The sequence below is a fragment of the Lemur catta genome, chromosome 1 (genome assembly GCF_020740605.2).
Source record: "Lemur catta isolate mLemCat1 chromosome 1, mLemCat1.pri, whole genome shotgun sequence".
NCBI lineage: Eukaryota > Metazoa > Chordata > Mammalia > Primates > Lemuridae > Lemur > Lemur catta.
This window is the reverse complement of record NC_059128.1, coordinates 130,595,849-130,619,229: the sequence shown is the minus strand read 5'-3', so window position 1 is coordinate 130,619,229 and position 23,381 is coordinate 130,595,849. Positions and strand designations below refer to the sequence as shown.

At 35.1% G+C, this 23,381-nt stretch overlaps 2 protein-coding genes across 7 annotated transcripts in view; one reads left to right on the top strand and one right to left on the bottom strand.

Annotated features, from left to right (window-relative positions):
* Nucleotides 1-349: 349 nt before the first annotated feature.
* Nucleotides 350-22,392, bottom strand: ARL5B (ADP ribosylation factor like GTPase 5B). 2 transcript variants are annotated; one of them, XM_045534404.1, is made up of 6 exons: nt 22,034-22,392; nt 7,902-7,962; nt 6,324-6,471; nt 3,418-3,501; nt 1,734-1,885; nt 350-722 (listed from the first exon to the last, which is right to left on the bottom strand). In XM_045534404.1, exons 1-6 carry the CDS (start codon nt 22,080-22,082, stop codon nt 674-676), a joined length of 543 nt encoding a protein of 180 aa, XP_045390360.1. In that variant the 5' UTR covers nt 22,083-22,392; the 3' UTR covers nt 350-673. The 2 variants fall into 2 exon arrangements, with proteins under 2 accessions (XP_045390360.1, XP_045390369.1); XM_045534413.1 differs by lacking the exon at nt 3,418-3,501 and having other exon boundaries at nt 22,034-22,379.
* A 65-nt stretch (nt 22,393-22,457) lies between these two features.
* Nucleotides 22,458-23,381, top strand: part of NSUN6 (NOP2/Sun RNA methyltransferase 6) — a 43,050-nt gene continuing 42,126 nt past the window's right edge. The window contains exons 1-2 of one of the 5 annotated variants that reach the window (XM_045534338.1): nt 22,458-22,536; nt 23,033-23,166. The gene's annotated coding sequence lies outside the window, so the exon portion shown is untranslated. The other 4 variants (XM_045534328.1, XM_045534347.1, XM_045534354.1 and 1 more) reach the window with 4 other exon arrangements.

Here is a 23,381-nt window from a genome sequence, read left to right as displayed (position 1 = left end):
ACCATATGTTGTAGGCAGAAAAATGAATTTAATTCCTTTAGAGAAATAAATAGCCTATTTAATTTCCATGCTAATAGCAACTTAAAAATTATTCCGTGACTTGCAATATGTGGTGGAAGTTTAAAGGCAAGTACTCATGATGTTTAATCTTCCTTGTATATATACTCTAGGTAGATTTCTTTCTTTATAATAAGTTCCATCCAAAAGATAAATGGTTTATAGAGGGAGCAGATATTTAGTGCTGGAGAAGTTTGCAAGCAGTACCTGATGACTTCCACTACTACTCTATCAAGCTAGTAATTACCTGGTTGGAAGGGAGTGGTGGTCAAGAATTGAAAGACATTGGTCATTAAGGTTATAACAATACTTCAGAAAACATTAAACATATGACAGACATTTCTTACAAGGCAGTCACTGAATAATTAGAACAGAAGAATTCTGTTGCTGAAAACATAGTTATACATTATGTTCATCCAACTGAAGATTAGTGCATTAAAAAAAAGTTAAGAAAAAAATCTTTTATGTTCCAGTTCAGCTGCACTTGATTCAAGTGTTGCTCATAGAGGTTTGTGTTGTTATAAATTAAACATGCTGCTGCCTTAGCAGCCAAAGGTACTAGGAAAAAATGTTCATGTCACAGAATAAATACAGCAGTCTCTTTCAAACAAAAAAGTTATCTCACACCAATCCGGGAGGTCATCCACTCTAGACCTTGGCATAACCTGAACAAAAGATAGAAGTATTTTCAAAATTAAAAACTTTATACTTAAAAATTGAAACCATACTTATTAAGTCTAGCTCAAAGACTGGTACTACAATCATTATTTGCATACTTCAGTGTCAATATTAAAGTAAGACTATAGTAAATGGAATTTTAAATGGAAGGTTCACTTAAACAAAATGATCTTAATCAGTTGAGTAATGTGGGAAACTGCTTCAGTCTCATCTTGAAGACACAGCTTTGGCAGTTTTGCTATCTGTCAAGATTGCAAGTACCTGTTCCTATCCCCATTTTAAAATTAATGAAAACCACTATGGAAAGATAGGAGGAACTTTACCTAACCCCCCTAAATTCTAAAGAATGGAATACTTATGACTCACTCTTTAAAGGTCTACACATAGCTATTATATTGCAAGCTATTTCTGAGAAATACTAAGAGAAAAACTAAGAAGCTCTGGTTGATTTGAGGATAAATAAGTTAGTTTCCTGACATAAACCGGGTAACCCATATATCCATATATTGGATTCTCCTTGGCCTAATATCCACAGTCAAATTGTCTCAAATATTTATTTTCTAGAAGATGTCTTCCAAAAGGACTCCTGATAATAAAAAGGAGATGTACTTTTATGGAAAGCTGAGAGATTAGGTTTAAGTCCTTAAAGAAAATGTAAAATTTCTTTTAAATTTCCTCTTTAATCCAGGTGACATTACAGTTTTCTTTCAGTAAATGATAAAAGCAACAAAGACTATAAAAAAATTTGGATTGAAAAATTTAATTCAAAAGCTTATTACTGATTTTTTAGTTAAACATTACATTTACATTAAAAGTTATGAAAAGGGATTTTACTAAAATTATTTCAACCTTGTAACCCTGAGACATAATATAAAAACCACCTTTAATTAAGAACAACAGAAGAAAGGAATAAGATCCAAGAAGAAAACAGTTGGCCTAAAAAAGCTGAAAGAAATTTGAAAGAAGGCATACCTCCCCTCAGACTGATTAACACTTACCCTTCTCCTGTTAAAGCACAGCAGGACTGAATGTGCCATGGATGATCCTTAATTGAACTAAGGGTGAGGTATTTAGAGATTTCAGCTGCTGTCATACACCCTTTCATATCCTGTTTATTTGCAAAGATAAGGACTGCAGCCTTCCGCAAATCCTGCAACCAAGACAAAATATTTCTAATATGTGAAATAATCACAATTCAAATTAATGAATCAGGAGGGTAAAGTATACTCAGCTGAACTGGTATAAAGAAATGTCTCTACTTTAAAATGATCAAGCACTAATATTTAATGTTAAATTTGTATTGAAATAAAAATCATCTTGCAGAGCACGGTGGCTCATGGCTGTAATCCTGGCACCTTGGGAGGCTGAGGTGGAAGGATGTCTTGAGGCCCTGAGTCAGAGACCAGCCTGGGCAACACAGCAAGACCTAGTCTCTACAAAAAACTAAAACAAACAAACAAACAAAAATACTTAGCAGGGCATAGTGACATGTACTTGAGCCCAGGAGTTCAAGGCTGCAGTGAGCTATGATCAGACCACTGTACTCCAGCCTGGGGCAACAGAGTGAAACACTATTTCAAAAAAAAAAACCAAAGAAACGCCAAAAATTCAAATAACCATGATTTAAGGATCCACTCTAACAAAGATTAACATAAGTAAAATAATTATTTTTCTAATTATTCTTATATTTCTAACGCAAGTAAAATAGTTATTTTTCTATTTATGGGCCAAAAGGGTCAAACTAAAAAGAAAATAAACCTGAATCTTAAATACTGACTCCAAACTACATGAGCAATATTCTAATGGGCAACCACAGTTTCTCCAAAATTTAAAATAAAGTATTGGAGGTGGGGGCTGGGCAATACCTATTACTTATTAGTCTTTGTGTAACATAAGCTCATTGGTTAATGTTCATTTCAGCATTGTTTATACTATAAAAACATTAGATAGATCAACTGTGGTATATTCATACTCTGGAAAAGTAAACACTTGTTAAAGGAATGAACTAAAGCAGTCTGTATTATTAACATGGATAAATCACAATGTTGCGCAAAAAAATAGTTAAGAAAGATATATATATATTATGACATTATTACACAAAGTTTTAAGAACATGGAATATAATATTCTGCATAATTTAGACGCACAAAAATGTAGTAAAAGTATAAAATATGCATAGGAATAATAATCACTACTCTTAGGATAGTGGATACCTCTGAGACAGAAGGGAAAAAGATTGGAGAAGTCTCAGACATTGCATATGTTATGCTGAATAGTAGGTATATGAATGTGTTTTACTGTCTAGTTTGTTAATATATCTGAAATACTTATAATTAAGTCATCTCCAATTATTCATTATTAAAGATCTTTTAGTTATTATAAGCTATCGGGGAAAAGATAAAAGTTTTCCTTTTTCTTATTTCATTTTATCAGACTTTTTAAGGCATGTATATTTTTAACTTTGAAAAATCTTTGCAATAACAATAGTGTACAAATTAACATGTTAGTTTTTTTAGGTTTGAAAAAGTAATGTGAATTTTTGACTTCAAGACTTCCATCAATTTAATGTATAAAGTTGTGTTGATGGGATAACCAATATCGTACCACATAAATCGTTGTGAAAAAGAAAAGCCAAAGATACTTTACTCTGTTGTTTTGTGAAGATTTACTTTCAGAAATTTACCTCATGAGCCAACATTCTGTATAATTCTTCTTTTGTAATAGCTAGTCGTTCCCTGTCAATGCTATCAACAACAAGAATGATGAACTAGAAGACAATTAAAAAGAAAGAAAGAAAATTGAATGGGGTTTTGAAAAGTTTTCTGTAAAACTACTCAAGTGATGAAAGTACTTTTTTCACATGGCATCGCCATTACTATAAAATGCTACTGTTTTTTCAGCACAAAGAGCTTCTATAATACTGAATCATATCAAGCAGTAAAATCTAAATGTTATTAAGAAAATAACTTATAATTTCAACAAATAAAAACCGTGCCCAAGTTTATTTTTTGAAAACAGTGATGCCTGAATAAATACTACATAATATTAAGATTTGTTTTCAAATGCTGGTAATAAAAAGTAATTAAAAAAATAAACTTATGTTAATTTAAGTAATACTCTTTCCCTAAAATTTCAAAGTACTCTATTATCATTCATTTAAACAATCAATAATTATAATGAAACCTCCACAAAAGCCCAGAAAAAAATAAAAATAAATGATCAATAATTGTTTACTTATTTGTGTGTAGGACAATGTCATGTCTATTCAAAATAAAAGCTATTTTGAAAGAAAAATATAAACATTAAAAAAACTAATATTTTTACAAAACAATAGCAACAATAAATGCTCAAGAAAAAATGTGCTAAATTGAAACATAACTATTAATACTTGGGTGCCAATATACTAAACGAAGACACAGGTGAAATTAAATAAAGGCAAGAGAGCCAGGAGAACTGGAGAAATTTGTTGGCAAAGATGTACATGAAAAAAGGTAGGTCACACACATTAAAAATAAAAGCAACTTCAGTAAGTAAAAACAAGAAGATACAGTGAGAAAGGGCCCTTAAACACATTATGCAAAAGAAAAGAAATGATGTTAAATAGTGCTAAGGGTTATAGGAGGGGATAGATACAAAATAAATCGAGACAGGAAGGGTGGAATCAGAATATAGAGATGACTTTAAAATTAGAGGAAGAGAGACAATCTGAATATAAAGTGAGTCAGACTCAGAAAGGGATAAAAGACAGAATGATGACAAAGGAAAAATGGACACAATATGGTGATGTAACTGTGAGTTAATGAGAGGAAGGTGTCAGGAATCAGTCAACACCTGTAACTTCTTATCTTATAATGAAGACATTGCAGCTTTTGGATGATTCCTCAATGTAAAGAATTTTAAAAAGCAAGATGACAAGGGTGAACAAAGTGACTAGTGAAATGCCATACAGATAAGACCCCTACCTAGAATCTAAGACAGCAAATGCTATGTGCTATGCTGGAGAGCTGCAATAAAGGCCTTTGCTCTATATGATAATTTTGATATTTTTGTAGAAAGAGTTTATTAAAAGAACATTTCATGCAAATGGCATCAGTAAAACATTATCTCTTTCTGGACCCCATGCGAAGTCTTCTAGAATCAACTCTGACCTGTACATCAAAGATAACTGCTCTTTTCACAGCTGAAGTTAATTGTGAGCTTTAAAAAAGTACCAATAGCTACGCTGTGTAAATAAATCATATACTAAAATGCTGTACTTCCCTTACTCTAACATCTTCTAGTTTCAGAATGTTATTTTACTGTACAAATGTAATATATAACCATACTATGTGCTTACCAACATCTTCCGTCCCCCCAATAAAATAATTAAGTACTACTACAAGCACTGAATATCTTTGAAATGCCATCCTAGTTTACTACTTACACACACATATATACATGCTATTACTATATAAATCTAAAATACATGTTTTTTATTTAAAAAGGCAACTTTGTTCACCAAAAATTCCTTATATCCCTCTACCCCTCTGCCCTCCTCCCCAACTCCTGTTTTTAAAAGTTCCATTTTAGACAAAAAACAATTGGTTAAGTGTATCTCTTTGCAAAGAAAAATTAAATGGATACAATAGCACACTAGTATTCTCAAAGATAAACCTCTCTCAACAGCACTGCATTGTCTCAAAAAAATCTGCCTCAAGGAAGAAATAAAAGCAAAAATAGAGGATATGCCATATTTGTTCCCTAGGTTAGCTCTGAACTAAGAAAATAATTAAATAAATGACAGAGGATGCTGGAGGATGACCAGCAAATTCATTTTTTTAAATTAAAATACAGGCTGGGCGCAGTGGATCATGCCTGTAATCCTACCACTCTGGGAGGCTGAGCCAGAGTATCACTTAAGCTCAGGAGTTTGAGACCAGCCTGAGCAAGAGCAAGACCCCCTCTCTACTAAAAATAGAAAAAATTAGCCAGGCATGGTGGTACATGACTGTAGTCCCAGCCACTCCGGAGGCTGAGGCAGGGGGCTCACTTGAGCCTAGGAGTTTGAGGTTGCTGTGAACTAGGCTGACACCACGGCACTGGCCCAGGCAACAGAGTGAGATTCTGTCTCAAAAAAATAAATAAAAATTAAAACCACTGATTATTAACTTAAATAAAAAATAAAAAAATTTTTAAAAATAAAATTAAAATACAATCTAACCAAAATTTTGAATGTTCAATTCATGCTATTTGAAATATTTTATTAAATTATGCTTAAAATATTTTACTCCTCACCCAGTCAGGGTCTCTTATAAAGTTGTAAGAACTTGGGAAAAGTTATATAATTTCTTTTAGTGTCAGATTTCTCCAACACTGGAGATTATAGTATTATTGTGAGGATGAACTCAGAGAGCCTGGCCAACAGTAAGCACTCAACTAATAATAATAGCTCCCAATAAACTTTCTACTTGCCTTTTACTTGAAAACCCAAATTCCTTACAAAAAGTTATCTTATTAAAAGGCAACGGTCAATATGCCTTAGTTACAGCCTATTTTCTGTGCTTATTCCTTGGTTCTTTTTATTAAAATTCAAAAGTAATCTTAGCATACCTCTGTGTTTGAGTAATATGTGTTCCAGGATGACCGCAGGGATTCTTGACCACCAATATCCCACATAAGAAAATGAGTGTTCTTTACAACTATCTCTTCAACATTGCTTCCTATGGTTGGAGAAGTATGAACCACTTCATTCATTAAACTGTTGAAAGACACCATTAAAACTCTTGTAAATCTTGAGAACCTGAAGTCAGTTTTATCTCTATATTTTTAAGATCAATCCTCTTTAGTAGCACTGGTGATGATAATTATTGGCATGAAAAATAGAAACATTTGTGCAAATAAATAACTAGAAAAAGTACAACTCCAGAAGAAAGACTGTTTTAATGGAATGAACTGAAAGTTTGACCTGAATAGAAGGGAACACAGTGGTGCTGAGTTTGCTTTTCTGTGGCTAAGTATGTATGTCAGAAAATTGAGACTTAGCCATAAAAATTACTTCAGGTTTACTAACCTAAATTAATCCTAAAAAGATAAGGCCATGGGCAAATAAAAATTTTAATTAAAATTAACTATAAATATATTTAAAATACTGATGCTCATACCACTTGTACTATCATAATCATTGGATGAGCTACATTAATTCATTCATTCAAGAAGTAAGTGACTGCTGATAACATGCCAGTACTGTGTTGGATGGGGCTTGTAACTCTCCCTTGGGTTTTATAGATATTTTGAAGCTAAGATTATTTCAACAAAGATGACAGGTTTCTGAAATGTTTACATTGATGTTTAAAGACTAAGTCATATTTAAATACATAATGGCCAATGAATGAAAATGTTTTAAGGAAAAATAAGTAATTGTTCAATGCTGAAACAAACTGTAACAAAGCAGCTGAAAAACATGTTAAGCCTTGGTTAAGTGAAGCACTTCTGGAGAGCTGCAGACTAACTACTTCTAATGCAAGATGAAGTGGAAAAAGGTAAGAGCCACACAACGGTGCAAAGTATTTTATAACTACTTGTTATAAAAAAAAATCTACAGATCCATTTCCATTGCTTAACAAGGATCAATTCATTGGCACCGAAAGGACAGTGGGAGGTATGTGACCAGTGGATCCATGGGCTGTTAAAATTTCCTTAAAGTATTAATATATTGCTCTGAGTTTCAAGCCTCTCTCTATTACAAGCTACTAAGGTAGTGTTTTCAGGGGTCATCTCATTTCTTTGGATTTGACAAGTCTGGCTATGTTAAACAATTCCAAAGCTATCAGTCAGGAGAGTAGCAATAGCTTCCTAGAGGTATTGATTTATTTACATGAACCTCAGTGTGGGAAGAATTAAGTGAAATCCACTTTATCACCTTACCCCAGCACTACAATATGTGCTTTATTTATATTAGCTTAACATTAATTCTTTCTTTCAAGGCCAGAAAACAATGAGTGTTCGTGAAGGCTTTGGCAAACATACAGCTATTTTACTTGCTTTTCTATAAATACTGCATTTGATAAAAAAAAAATAATATGTTTAAGTTTTTCCATCAGATTATAATGTATCTCATCTTATTAATTACAAAAGGTTAATTTCAATAACTAAAATAATGAAAAATGGTTAATAAACACTCATACTTACAATTGATAAAGAATGGTGGTTTTCCCTGCATTATCCAGTCCCACTATAATTACTTTGTGTTCTACAAAAAGAAAGCAAACCATAAACATTTAACACTGCTGCATACTGCAATTACATGCTTTCAACAATGACTATTAGTTAGCTTGTTAATGAGAATCATTCACTTGATTATCTATTACTGGACTGTTAAAATACAGAGACAAATTTTATCATGTTAAGGCTAGCTGCCTTAAGTGAGACAATCAATTACGATCTTCTGTAGTTCTCTTGTAAAAGCAGGTAGGGGATGGGTAAGAAGGAAGCACAGAACTTGGTCACTAATATTGAAGTTGGGGGGGGACACAAATATCAATCTAGACACGAGGGGACACGATGTTATGACTTAAGAGTCAGTTTTTAAAAAACTTGTTTGACACACCTGCTTAACACAATCACTGCCATGAGAGTTGTATTTAACTCACTTTAGTTTTGACCCTGGGGCCATGTGAAGCATCTATAAAATTTTACTTGTTAATATTCTTATTGTTACAATTAATATTAACAATTCTAAAAACATGGATTAAATGAATAGAAGTCAATAAATTTCATTTTTCTATTTATGTTTACCTTGAAATTACACACAAAGTTTTTATTCTACTTTCATAATAAAACACTGTGGCCCTGCAGAAAAGTTTCGGCGGGGGGGTGCATGTGCACGTCAGTGTATTGAAGTCTGTACTAATCAACTTAGCCTTTTATCAAGTTGTTTTTACACCTGTAAGTTTTCCCACCTGTGTGTACCAGGATTTTTTTCTTCCTTTCACTTAAAAATCCGATTTAAGGCTTAAAACTGAAATGCTTTCCCTGTCACTAAGACACATATACTCTAAACCAGCAAAAGCAGCAAAGTAGCTGAAAAACATGTTAAGCATTGGTTAAGTGAAGTACTTCCGGTGAGCTGCAGACAATGTACTTCTAATGCAAGATGAGATGAAGAGAGATAAGAGCGGCACAATGGTGCAAAGTATTTATAATTACTTGTTAAAATGTTTGAGATATAGATCCATTTCCATTGCTTAACAAGGACCATTCTTCCTTTACTTTGCAGATATAAAAGCAATTATTTAGTTTTTAATGTTTTTTCAATCTAGATTCTATAATTCTTTTAGGCAGATACTCTTTCTGCCTTTAAACAACAAAAATCTCTTCAGTCTTTTCCTCCTTCTGGTGTTGTGCACTGAACAGTCACCTATTAAGGCCTGTCTAATTATTCTGTTAAGGGGTATATATTCTGAAATCTCTTTTGAACAAGAGGAGCAGACACCCCAGGTACCAACTTTCCTAGATTTTAGCTTATATCAAGTATATTAAAGATTCCCTTTCTCCCAGGAAGAATACCTAAAAAGCTACTAGTGAACCTCCAGAGTATGTAAGGAAGTTGGCATGAGAACCACAACACACTTGATTTGTAGCCAGTGATTTGGCACATCTCATATCAGAACCTTGCTCCCCTTGATAACCTGATGAATGTCAACATTCTTATCATACATTCAATCAAATATCAGCTCATATTCATACTATTGTAAAGCCTTAATAACTGCATCAGCCACAAAAAGAAGGGCCATAATTCACAGAAGAGTTCTTGAGATGTATCTTCTAATGACCCGCACGCACACCACAGGTGATGCCTATAATGCTATAGGACAAATAGACCCGATTCTCCAGATGTGCTATTTTCATTATGGCAGAAGTTTCTTTGTAAAATAAAACTTGTTTGCTTGTTATAACTAACTATGATTCTCCTTCTTTGACTCTTTTGGTTCATATCCCTAAATGTCTAAGGGAGACAATCTTGGAAGTGTTGCCGATGTGATCCCCCTCATAGAACAAGAACAAGAGCACTCTTATCAGTGGATGAACACACTGGCACCAAGCATTCTAAATTTTGGTGAAAGCCAAAAATGCCACCTGGCCAACATCTGGAGAACAGGAGGTGCCTGCAGCAGCCACTAGTTTGAAGATATGCAAAACTTGGGTGCAGACAGTCCTGCTGGGAGGATGGAATGGAGGGATAGTACCAGATGGCTCATTGCTGAAGCAACTCGAGTGAACACCCAGGGTCATTTTCAAATAATCCTGTTAGGGCTTCACTTTTTGTATTATGACGATAATCACAGTACTGAAGGCTTGTGATGGTAAAACTCATCAATAATGCATCATTTTGAAAGGTTGGTCCCCAAAGAGAAGCAACGGGTGATAAATCCTGAAGGTGGATAGAGTATAGATTTCATTACAGTTGCAGTTTTTTTGATTAACTTAAGATCTTTCTCAGATTCCTTTTTTCCCCACAGTGATAGGGAATTCCAGCAATTTAGACAAAACACACAATTTCAACTTTCTTATAAAGACGGTCTGTACAATTACCCTACAGACAAACTGAGGCCTGTCTTCTGTTATTAAAATTATCAACAGCAACCTGAACCTAGATAATAAAACATCATCAACAGAAAAGGAACAACTGCTTTTGAAAAGCATTAAATAACAAGGGTTTAAATGTTTCCTCTGAAAAAAATCTCTTTGACGTATCTCCTTATTGTAAGGAGAAACTGAATTAGTGTGTTGCTTTAAATGTCCACAGTGGTGTCTGGATTAATAAAGTACAAAGTTACTTGAAGATACTATTGAATTCACAGTGGTCTATAAAGTTTCCACATCAATACAGACCACGAGAACAGCTACTACCATGTAGCGATACATAGTATTGTTTAACGTTAAAAAGGAGCCCTCATGCTTGAAGAACATGACTTAGGGTGCTTGTTCTGTACTGCTGTCTTTTTGGTTGGGCATAACCAATAGGCCATACACATATCTCATGTTGTATACTGAAACACAAAAAATCAACTAAACTATGTAAGTGTCAGAGACATTTCTTGCAGAGTTGCCTTCGTATAAGTTCCTTCACTAATCATATTTAATTAATCCCAGCACTCTGGGAGGCCAAGGCAGGAGGACTGCTTGAGCTCAGGAGTTCAAGACTAGCCTGAGCAAGAGCAAGAGCCCGTATCTATTAAAAATAGAAAAATTAGCCGAGTGTCGTTGCCTGTAGTCCCAGCTACTTGGAAGGCTGAGGCAGGAAGATCTTTTGAGAGCTCAGGAGTCTGGGGTTGCAGTGAACTACTGTGACACCACTGGACTCTCTCCAGACAAGAGGGAGACTCTGTCTCAGTAGAGGGAAAAAAAAAAAGGATGAATTTAAAGTTGTGAGGAGAAAATTACACAACTGTATACTTTTACAACAGTGAAGATACTGATCTTCAACCCATACGTAAACTATATATTGTTTTCTTCTAACTCCTCAATCCACTCTCCATGAAAACTAAATATTTAGTTGATGGAAACAGTCAATTCTCAATTACTGTTAAGCAGGGCAAACAACAACATGGATAATACTAAATTATTTAGAATAGATTTTGCAAATATAACTATAGCAACTTTACTTTCTTAATTGTTTTTCAGAAGTATTATTAAGATCAATTTGCTGTCAGAGTACAAGGTGCCCATACTTAGGTGGTGTGTGTTGGGGATCGGGTTCGTGCAATTTAAAAGCTTCTGTGGACAGTCAAATAATTTTGGGTTAAGATATTACTTGTAACTATCAGAATACAGTAAATCAGAATGTTTTAAAAACATGTCACACCATGAGACAGTCATTCTAGGTACCATATTCCACTAGGAATCTCCTCCAAGAGACCAAGCTGCATCCCTTCCCTCAACAAAGGGCTGAGAAAGAAGAGTACTTCCGGTGTTACTAATCTATCCATCTCCAGAGCCAACACATGGTTATTTGTACTAAATGAAGAAGAAAAGGTCCAATCACAGACTTTTTGTTTAATTTTGATCAAATGTTTGCACAGAAGTTTCTCCATAGTCTTGGCTATGGCGTTGTTCTCTTGGATCTGTTTTAAAAGTGGCTCATTTTTTTTAAGTAGGGCATAAAGATTATACATGATTCAAAAGAAAATTGGTAAGAGCACTTGTTTGTAGACAAATGCAGGTTAAAAAATCATTCCAAAAAAAAGAAGAAAAATCAAAGAAAGAAAAATGTTCTCCTTTTACCATATTTTTTTCATTTTTACTAAATTGAAAAAGAATTTGTAGTTTTAATATAGAATACCAAATGACGCCAAATAGAGTAACACTATCAGAAGACTATTAGAGAAATACTAAATAGTGACAGTATTAAATGTAAATTGTGAAAATGTGTCAAAATTTATTTTATCACATTAAAATTTTATATTGTTAAAATGTGTGATAAAATGACCAATTTTTAATTTTAATATGTAAGAAAGCCCCAAAGATATAACGAAATAGGGACTGCCACCTTCTAGGGATATAATATCTGCACCATCACTGTCATGTAACTAGAGAAAGCATTATATGTCCAGAGTATGTAAACACCATATAACCAAATAAACAAAAAATGCCACATTTGGTGATTTAGCAATTTGGGATCTAGCATTTAAGTTTGAATTATTACAAAGGGTAGGCAGTAAAAGTCAGAGGATGTGTTGTGACAAACCGAGACTTGAAGGCCTAGACAGAAATGATGAGCACCCAAAAAAGCCTGGCTCTTGAAAATAAATGAAAAGCCATAAAAAAGTAACTCTGTCTCTATACATTGATTATAGAATTATAATGTTTTAGCTTGGAACAGACTGAAGAACTTGAGATCTATTCCTACCCTCCCGTGACTTCACCTCTAAAGGCACCTCTGAGGAACCTAGGATTCTGAAATAGCACGAAACTACTGACCTGAGCCACTTTGCTTATTATTTTATAGATAAGGAAACCGAGGTCCTATGAAGTTAAGTAATTTTTTTTTAGTTAAAACACAGGTGGGTGATGGCACAGTGAAAGCTAGAATTTCCATGCTCTTTTCTGCTATACCATATTAACTTCCCTCCCCAATTCTTTGGCCTCCCCAACTCCCACCACAATACTCACATTCCTGAATGCCTAAATTTTTTCAGAGCAGCAATGTAAATCTGATGATTCAATGATTCAACATTAAGTTCATTTAAATGCCTGACTAATATATGTGATTAAGATGAACAAGGTAAGTACTCCATCCTCAAGAATCTTAAAAGTATGTAAATAAGCACTTACAAAATAGTATGATTAGCACAAAGAACAGATACAGAGGTATCCCATAGTAATATTCTTAAGGATGAGATCTAGAATCCAACTTTCAGCGAAGGGAAAAAACTAAAAAGGAATATTCTACTGTTTCATTCTAAGTGTTTTACATGCATTATGTAAGTTAATCCTCATAATCATTCTATGAGAAAGTGATGTTATTCCTCATTTTACTGATGAGAAAACTGAGTTTTCGGTTGCCCAAGGTCATGTTGCTGGGAAGTAAAGAGAATCTTAGTCAGGTATTTAATTCTAGACATGGAGCTCTAAACTATTAGACAACGTATTTCCTCCCTAGTTATGTTTTAATACTATTTGTATATTAGTGGCAGACTAGATAAAAATACAATGTCTACAGAGATCGTACTTTTTAATTCTTTAAATACATTATTTCAAAAAATGCTTGAGTGTAGAATCTTGGTTAAGTATTTATTACAAAATATATTGTCTTCAAGAAGCTTAGAGCTTATGGGAAAAGATAACCATGTCCTTATATCCTAGCTTCTCAATTCAGTAGTAAATATAAGAAAACATACTTCTATTATTTTTACTTTTTTAAATTTGGCTACTGGTCTCTTAATGTGATGCCTCCCCATCTCTGTGACAAAATTGAGTCTTACAGTCATATGATAATAAAAAAGAAAAGTTTATTGGGTAAAAAAAAAATCAATCTTCTGGGATTAAATATAGAAGCCCTAAGAGTTTAAGCAGGTAGAACACTATAACATCACAGGCCAGGTTAAAGTGAAGTGCCTAGGAAGATACCAAAGACCTTTTCCTAACTCACTGAACAAAAGAATTGATAAGAGTGTTTCAGCAAGAACACACTGAAATGGATCTAACATGAGAATTCAAATGCTGCCCATGGGAAGATTATAATCTGGAAGGCAAAGGTCAAGGGGCACAGACAATCTAACCCATGGTTTTCAAACTTGTTTGACAAGGATCACAGTTAAGAAATATATTTTACATCACAACCCAGGACACAGGTAACTCAAACAAGTTTCACAAAACAGTAACTTTATTAACTGAGATACATTCTGATAGTTTCTATTTTGGAATGTCCATTCCTTTTTTAAATGCTGGGCTCACTAAATTAACATTAAAATTAATGACATATACTGGGCAGTTTGGGGAAAAAAACTGGTCTAAGAAATACAAGTTAAAAAAGTAAACTGGGTGAGTACAAAAATATGAAATATGTTCAAATTCAAGACGCTCAGAAAACTCTAAATATGGTAAGTATAAAGAAAAGAATAGCTAGGTACATCACAGTTAATCTGTCGAAAACCAAAGATAAAGAAAAAATATTGAAGGCAGCAAGAGAAAAACATACATAAAGACATGTTAGCAGACTTCTCATCAGAAAAAAACGAAGGCCAGAAGACACTGGAATGATGTTAAAGCACCAAAAGAAAAGAAAAAAACCTAGGATGCTATATTCAGCAAAAATATACTTTAAGAAGGAAGGCACAATAAAGACATTTTCAAGCCAAAAAAATAAGAGAATCAATCACTAGCAGAGCTACATTACAAAAATGCTAGAGTTTTTCTGCTGGAAGGGAACTTCTACCACATGGAAATTAAAAACATCAAAAATAGTACAGGGGATAAACATAAGAAATTTAACCCATCTTAAAACTTTAAAGAACATGTGATTTTTTTTATAGCAAAAATTGCAATGTATTTTGCAAGGTACATAACATATGTAGATATATATGATGACACAGAAAAAAGGACTAGGGGAAGGGAGAGTGGAACTACAGTTTTAAGGTGCTTACATTTTACAAAAGTGTTACATTAATAACCCTTGGTAGACTGTGAAAAGTTAAGAATGTATGTTGTAATCACTAGAGGCATCATAAAAATAATCCAAAAAGGAATAGGTAAAAAGTCAAATAAGAATCCTTTCTCTCTCCACCCATACCCTTTCCCCTGCCCCCCACCCCACAAAAAAAGTCAAGTAAAATAAAGTGGAATCCTAAAAATAAACCATTTAACCCAAAAGAAAGTGGAAAAGGAGGAATATTGTAACAACTCTCTGGGACAAAGAGAAAACAAATAGTAAAATAGCAGACCTTAATACAACCATGTTATAAATCCAACCATATCAATAAACTGGACTATGCATTCCAATTAAAATTAAACTATTCCAATTTAAAGGGAGAGAATTTCACAATGGATATAAAACCAAGATCCAACTATCTGCTCTCTACATGAGATATGTATTAAAACACAGAAGAGGCTGGGCGCAGTGGCTCACGCCTGTAATCTTAGCACTCTGGAAGGCTGAGACTGGAGGATCGCTCAAGGTCAGGAGTTTGAGACCAGCCTGAGCAAGAGTGAGACCCCTGTCTCTACTAAAAATAGAAAGAAATTATCTGGACAACTAAAAATATATAGAAAAAATTAGCCGGGCATGGTGGTGCATGCCTGTAGTCCCAGCTACTCGGGAGGCTGAGACAGGAGGATAGCTTGAGCCCAGGAGTTTGAGGTTGCTGTGAGCTAGGCTGATGCCACAGTACTCTAGCCCTGGCAACAGAGCGAGACTCTGTCTCAAAAAAAAAAAAAAAAAAAAAAAAGAAGAAGAAGAAGAAAAACACAGATGATCTGAACAAGACTGACAACCACCTTAACCTAATAAACATTTATAAAACATTACACCCAACTGCAGGATGCACATTCTTTTCAAGTGCAAATGGTACATAGACCAAAACCAGACCACTGACAGACCATTAAAAAGTCTCAATAAATTTGAAAAAGAAAATGGAAATCTTACAGATTATGTTTCTGACCACAAGTAAGTTACTTTAGGAACCAAGACTAAACTATCTAAAATACAGCAGATGTTTGGAAACTAAACACACATACACATAAACTACAGGTCAAAGAAGAAATCATACACAGAAAAATTAGAAAACATTTCAAATTGAACATTTAAATACAACATATTAGTATAAAACTTGCAAAATGTAGCTAAAGCAGTACACAGAGGGACATTTATAGTTTTAAAATGTTTATATTTGAAGAGGCAAAAACACAAATAACACAATGCCACATCCTTAAGAAGCTACGCAGTTTAAAAAAAAAAAAAAACCAGTAAAGTAAACCCAAAGTAAGTAGAAGGAAGAAAATAAATAGCAGTAATTATAGAACATAGAGAAAATTAAAACATTTTCTTTTAAAAGATTAACAAAACAAAGTTGGAGAATTCTCACTACCAGACTTCAAAATTTACTATAAAGCTATAGTAATCAATACAGTGTAGTATGGCCTATGGATACATATAGATCCATGTAAGAGAAGAGAATGCCCAGAGAAAAGACTCAGGTTCATAAGATCATTTGAGTTTTGAGTTTCAACAAAGGCTCCAAGGCAATCTTTGTGAGGGGAAAAAAGTCTTCAGGCAATTATGCTGGAACAAGCAGGTGTCCATGTAAAAAAATAATGAAATTCAATCCCTATTCACATCATAAACCAAAAATAATTTGACGTGGATCACAGAGCTAAGCATAATAAAGCTTCTAGATGAAAGGAGCAGATTCCTTAAACAGGACACAGAAAGCACCAGCCACTAAAACAAAGTTTTTTTTGAGGAATTGGATTTCACCAAAATTAAAAAATTTCTGCTCAGCAAAAATCCCCATTAAGAAAAAGAACAGGGAAAACACAGACTGAGGGAAACTATTCACAAAACATGTATCTGACAAAGGTCTCAATTTTAGAATATATAAATAATTCCTAAAATTTGGTAATAAAAAAGACCCCAAAAAATCATTTTAAAAAATGGGCAAAAGATTTGAACTGTCTTCAAAGGACTATACACCAATGACCAATAAGCACATGTAAATAGTCAGTACCCTCAATAGTCACCAGAGAAATGTACATTGAAACTACAATGATATACCACTACACATCCAACAGAATGCCTATAATTAAAAAGACTGACAAGACCAAATGTTAGTAAAAATGTAGAACAAGTAGAACTCTCAAACATTGTTGGTGAGAGTATAAAGATGGTGTAGCAACTTTGGAAAATAATCTAGCAGTTTCTTATAAAAAGTAATCATATATCTATTCTATGATTTACAAATGGCACTCCTGGATCTTCACTTAAGAGAATGAAAATACGTCTATAGAAAGTCTTAAAGGTATTTATAGTATTACAACCCATTATGATGCAAATGAATAAATAAACTGTGGTACGTTCCTGCAATGAAATATATTGAAAGCTAATAAATAAATAGAAATGAAAAATTAGAGAACAGAAGAAAACTTCAAAGAAACCTAGAGAGAAGACATAATGTTCATGGAATGATGCCATAAGAACAATGAAAAAATATTTAGCAAATAAAAAGTTTCCACAAGTGAAAAATATGATTGCTGAATCACAATATTCAATAGGAGAAGTAGAATACCAAGGAAATAACCCAGAAAGTAGAACTCAAAAATAATAAGATAAAAAGAATCTTTGATAACCAATTTAGCACAATATGACCAATAGAATTTCCAGAAAAGGAGAAGAAGAAATCTTAAATTAAAAACAAACAAACAAAAAAAAAATCCTAGAACCAAAGAGGTACATGTTTGGACTGAAAAGGTCCATAGAGCCTACACATAATGAACAAAAAATGACACAACAGGGTACACTCTTTTGAAATTTAAAAACACCAAGGCTAAACAGAAAATTCTAAAAACTACTAGAAGAGAAACAAAAAAAAAATCAAGAATGGAGGACAGGACAATGTCTTCAAAATTCTGAAATAAATATTTTCCAATTCAGAATTTTATAGCAATCCCAATTATAAATCAAAAGTGAGGCTAGAGCAATAAATTTTCGGGCATTTGGAACTGAAAACAATTTACCACTTATGAAGCAGGAGGATCACTTGAGCCCAGGAGTTTGAGACCCACCTTGGCAACAAAGTGAGATCCAGAGATCCCATCTCAAAGGGAAAAAAAAAAAAAAAAACCACCACCACCACCACCAAAAAAAACAACCCACTATGGACACCTTTGCAGGAAATTTCTAAAGAATGTGTTTCATCAAAGTAAGAGTAAAGCAAGAAAGAAGATACAGGTTTGACAAAATAGAAACACATAGGAAATTTCTGGAATGATAGCAAAGACAAGTCCAGAACAGCTGTATACCAGGCACAGATGGAAACCAGTCCAGTCAGAAGCAGGATGGAGGACTGTAGGGTTGGGGGAGAAAGATAAATCATCTGATAGGTGTGAGGTGGGAAAAACGGTTACAGAGAAGTTTTTGGATAGCATGAAACAACTTAGCCAACTGTGCAAAGAAAACTACGGCAATGAGAAGATATGATTACTTACTCTGGGGGAAAAGTTGTAGGAAAAAAAGGAAACATAATTACAGCACACCATGGCTCAGCAATAAAACTTTAGTCATAATGAAAAGACTTAGTGTGTAAAAAACCAAAAAACTATACTAGGATGATATGGAAGAGAAATAAAAGTACTAATTTCTCTTCTACCATAATAAGACAAATGAATATTTCCATATAGGCATGTTATTGAGACATATGGAAGTATATACTGGAAAAAAGTTAAGAGTTTGAAGAGATATGACTGATATATATCACTGCAAGACTTTAACACTAACTTTAAAAAGCAATGTATGTGTTACTTTGATATAAAATGTTGTTTGGAAAAAAATGGTCAAAAATTAGCACCTATTATGCGCCAGACACTGGGGTATAATAATGAATAAGACAAAGTTCATGACTTGGGGAGTTATTTCCACTGAAAGAGAGAACAATCAAGTAAACAAATTTATAATATGATTACAGGTAGCGATAAGCATTACTGAGAAAAAACAGTACGGTAAAGACAGAATGAGTGTTGGGGTGGGAAGAGTACTATTTTTGATAAAGTGGTCAGGGAAGGCATCTCTGAGGAGTGACATTTGATCAGAAATCTGAATGAATTAACGAATTGAACCATGGATAAAGAATGGTTTGGAAGATACGGGGCAAATAATAAGTTTAAGTTTGGTGTTTTTGAAACCAGCACAAAGTCCAGAAGTAAGAGGAGAATAAGCTAAAGGGAGAAATGTGAGCCACAAGGTCTGCACAGTCAGAACAGTAACAATCCCATAAAAAGTTGGCTATCAGTGCTGCAAATAACATGAAATTCACAGATGAGAAATAATGAGATAATGAAATTAAGATGCTACTTGGTTGTGAAAATGAACTACAATTAAAACCTTATTTCATTTGTTCTTAATTCTGGATAACATTAGAAATAACTGTTGACTGGTTTGTACAGTCACAGCACAGAGAGAAAAAGACCATGCCTACGAAAGGCAAGATTAAAAAAGAAAACAAAAAAAAAAGGAATGCAAACTTTAGAGGTGAGTTTAAAAATACCATACATACACACACATAGATATATAGAAACACACATACAGAATCACTTGGATATATAAAATGCTTGCAAAGGTGATCAGATGTTGAAATTATTTCCTTCAATGATAACTGTCAAAGTAATCAGTTTTCTAGCTTAAAATTAAACAATATAAATTTACTGGCATTAATTATGTACTTTTGAGATGTTTAACTTAGACAACACATGTTTTAGTATTCTTATTCTCAAGAAAGCCTCTAATTTGTGACAAGATATTTGGGGCTCTAAAATGCTAAAGGAAAAAAAAGATGATAGTGAGGAAATATTGGAAGATAAAGGAAAGGAGTACGTGCGGTAAGATTAGTAGTTCTTAACACTAGCTGCACATTCCAATTACATTGGCACTGATGCTCAGGCCACCCTATCCTGCTCTGATTTAAGTGATCTGAGGTAGGGCCTTGGGCATACTATTCTAATACATCTAATACCTCTGGATTAGATGAATATACATAGTGACAAAGATGGAAAATGCTGACATTGGCAATTAATTTCATCGATGCAGGAAAAAAAATACACACTAAGATACAAATCTGATCACATTATTCTCCTGCTTTAAGAAACACGTATGATCAAACTCTTCAATGGCTTCCATTCCTTGCTCTAAACAGTTTAATGTCTTAGTTGACATCTGCGGCCCTCTGTGATCTGGTTCTCCTGGCTACCTCTTCAATCTATCCCTAAATGTACCAAACTATTTAATTACTCTTCCTTTGCACATTATTCCTTCTTCCTAGAATAAAATGCTCCTTCTACCCCATGTCTATCATGCCCCCTAAACTCCTACTCAACATTAAAGTCCAAGTATACCTTATTCTGCAAAGTCTCCCAGAAACTACCTGAGAAAAATGAATCACTTCTTTCTTGATGCCCTCACTACATTTTTAGACATATCTATTACATATAACAATTTGCCACACTGCATTTTTTTCATGTCTGTCTCATTTACTAGTCTTTGAGTACTTTGAGAATAAGTAAGGTCTTAACTCTGAAGTTGGACCTATGGCCACATGAATGAATGAGAATAAAATGGCAGAATAGCCACTGGTTCTAAATTTTCAAGAGGAAAGTTAAAGAAAAAAATCTGAGCCGAAATGGAGATTTAGGAGGCCTGAACAATTACGTGACTATAAAAGTAGCCATTGAATGTCTTTCATCATCTTCTCAATTTTCCCTTTACATCTTTTATTCCCTTCTAGTCTGATTAAGGAAGCCCCAAACAAAAAAAGAGAAGCAGTATTAAAACAGAAAAATGAGAAAGGGGAATGGGAAAGGATATACATGGAGAACCAACTAATTTGGTAGTGTTATTTCTTAAGGGCTAGGGAAAGATAAACAGGTGATTATTGTATTAATCCTTATGTACTTTTAAGCATGTCTTAAAATGCTGCTTTACATAGTGAATATATTTAACAAGGATTAGAATATATAAACATGCTGAAAAAATAACGTATTAAATTTACAGATAATATCCAGAGAGTTAAACTCTGGCCACTTTGAAATCATTTGATAAATAATATTTATCTGTGGTAACGGCATATAGACATACATATGTATCTTTATTTATAAACTTCAAAAAGATTAAAGTTCTTATCAATCCATAGGACAAGTGAACTAACACCATTTCATTCTCTTCACGGCTTCTTAAATCCAGAAAAAGGACACCCACGTTAGCAATAACAAATTGGTATCTTCATAAAAAGAAAACTGGTTTATAAATGTAAAATGAAACTAGATGCACTTAAAAATTGGTTTCAATTACTAAGAAATCATTCTGTAAATAGAATGCCTACAACTTAACTTATCGTTGGCCCCTTTTTTGTCTAATTTTTCCAGAAGACATCACATCTGGTTCTCAGAACAGGTTCTACAACTTCTTGGCCCTTTGGACTTGCGACTTCTTGATGTCTCATAACCTGTTCTAGACTAATTACGGACACGTAGCATCTTACACAGAACCGAAAGCATTTAGGTTTTTAACGTCTAAGAAAAAAAGTGCTTAGGATGAAGATTTTAGAAAACCCCATGTATCTGAATAGGAAAACTCATTCCCGAGTCCTACACATCAGGCGAAATCGGAGCGTGAAGGTGCACTGACTCACAAGGCAGGGCTGAAAACAAAGCAACACGTTAAAAAAAAAAAAAAAAGTTTTAGATTTCTGGGCTGACACTTACCCTGGGGCTAGACACAGACACAAGTGCGCGTAACTAGAGACGGAGAAGGCCCTCAAAATGCCTGCAAGCGTCTTTTAAGTGTGTTCCACTTTACTTCGCTAAAATCCAAAAATTCCCAATGTGGATTCTGGGACACCAAATGCCTTCTCTTCTGACTGTCCCTTTCTCCCACACATCAGGGCTCTCCTGCGTATTCTCCCAGTCTAACATGTCGAGTTTCTGCTGCTGCCCCCTTCGACTAAGTCACTTCTCTGCGTCTCAGAACGCTTCTGTCCCCGGAGAGCCCTGTCCCCTTCCTCCGGCGGCCGGACGCATCGCCTCGGACTCGAACCGCTGCGAGGCTCTATCCTTCTTACCTTGGTTACAGAAAAGGCTCCACAGTTTAGCGAAGATCAGCCCCATCATGAGCACCTGGGCGGGCCTCGGGGTCCCTCAGCAGCAGGTGCCGCTGCGCCGGGCCCCCCCACCGCGGCGCTGGCTGCAGGGAACCGAGGACAAGCCGACTGAGACCGCGCAGCGAAGGCACTGGTTGGCCGCGAAGCCTCGATCCGCAGCTCAGCTACCCGTCAGAAGGCGCCGCACCGCGTCCCGACCGGATAGCCCTTTGTTTCGAGCCCACTGAGCCCAACGCCGACCCGTAGTCCCCTCTTGTCTGAACCCACCTACCCACCAGAACCCAAACCGGCCCCAGGCCCCGCCTCCGCTCCGCCTCCCCGGCCGATCCCGGGACCGCCCATAGCCGGAAGGACGGCGAGTGACGTCGGCGCGCTTTCGTCAACCCACGCCTTCGACGTGGCGCTTCCTCCGGTTTCCCTTCCGGCGGGCGGGCCCCGAGCGGGCCCGGGGCTGGGAGATTGAGGTACGATAGGGAATTGGGGAATTTCCCTCGTTGCGCGCTCCACCGCTTGTCCCCCTATAGAAGCGTTTCCGGGGCCCCCTTCTTTGAGCGTCTCTGCTGTCCCGTAGGTCTGTCCCTGGCTTCTCAAACTGGAAAAGTCCGCAATTCCTCTGATTAAGCAGCGCCGTTTGCTGCCCAGGAGTGAAGTGTTTTCTCGTAACTGAACTCATTATTAACCCGTCACCCTGGGAAGGCAGGTTTGGGGTTCTGCCGTGATTCTTAGTTCTGAGTAGAATTGGTTGGGAGAGCGCCATGGAATGCCTGTAGCCAGAGTTCAGTTACGTGGTTAACCACTCCCCTTCCCCTTGCAGTTTTGCCAAACATTAGGTATGTTCGTGGATCCTAGATCGAAATCAGCGCAGAAACCAGTTCCCTACATAATTTTCAATTTCATTTTCCATCCATGATTCGGTTTTGCTTTCTTTTTTCTCTTTAACCTTCTTCATGAATTGAAAAGCTTCACACCCTAGAATGAGCCGAAACGGGATGTCCCTGAAACTAGCTGACAAAGCATGCCTAACTGAAAAGATCATGACTTCAGGTGGTTGTATTTGAACCCTGGTAGCGTGGCCTTTTAAAATGCCACAACAGGTAATACTGTTCTGTGGAATGGTACTATTTGAAAATAAATTTTGAATTCATGAAATAAGAAAAAAATGTCATAAAAGGAACATGATAATGTCTTTTCTTTCCTAAGTGTTAATTGGAAATAACTGCTTTTAATTATACCTTATGTTCTTTCCTAAGTGTTCATTGGAAATAACTGCTTTTAATTAAAATGGAATCCCATTAAAATCTGTCCAGTT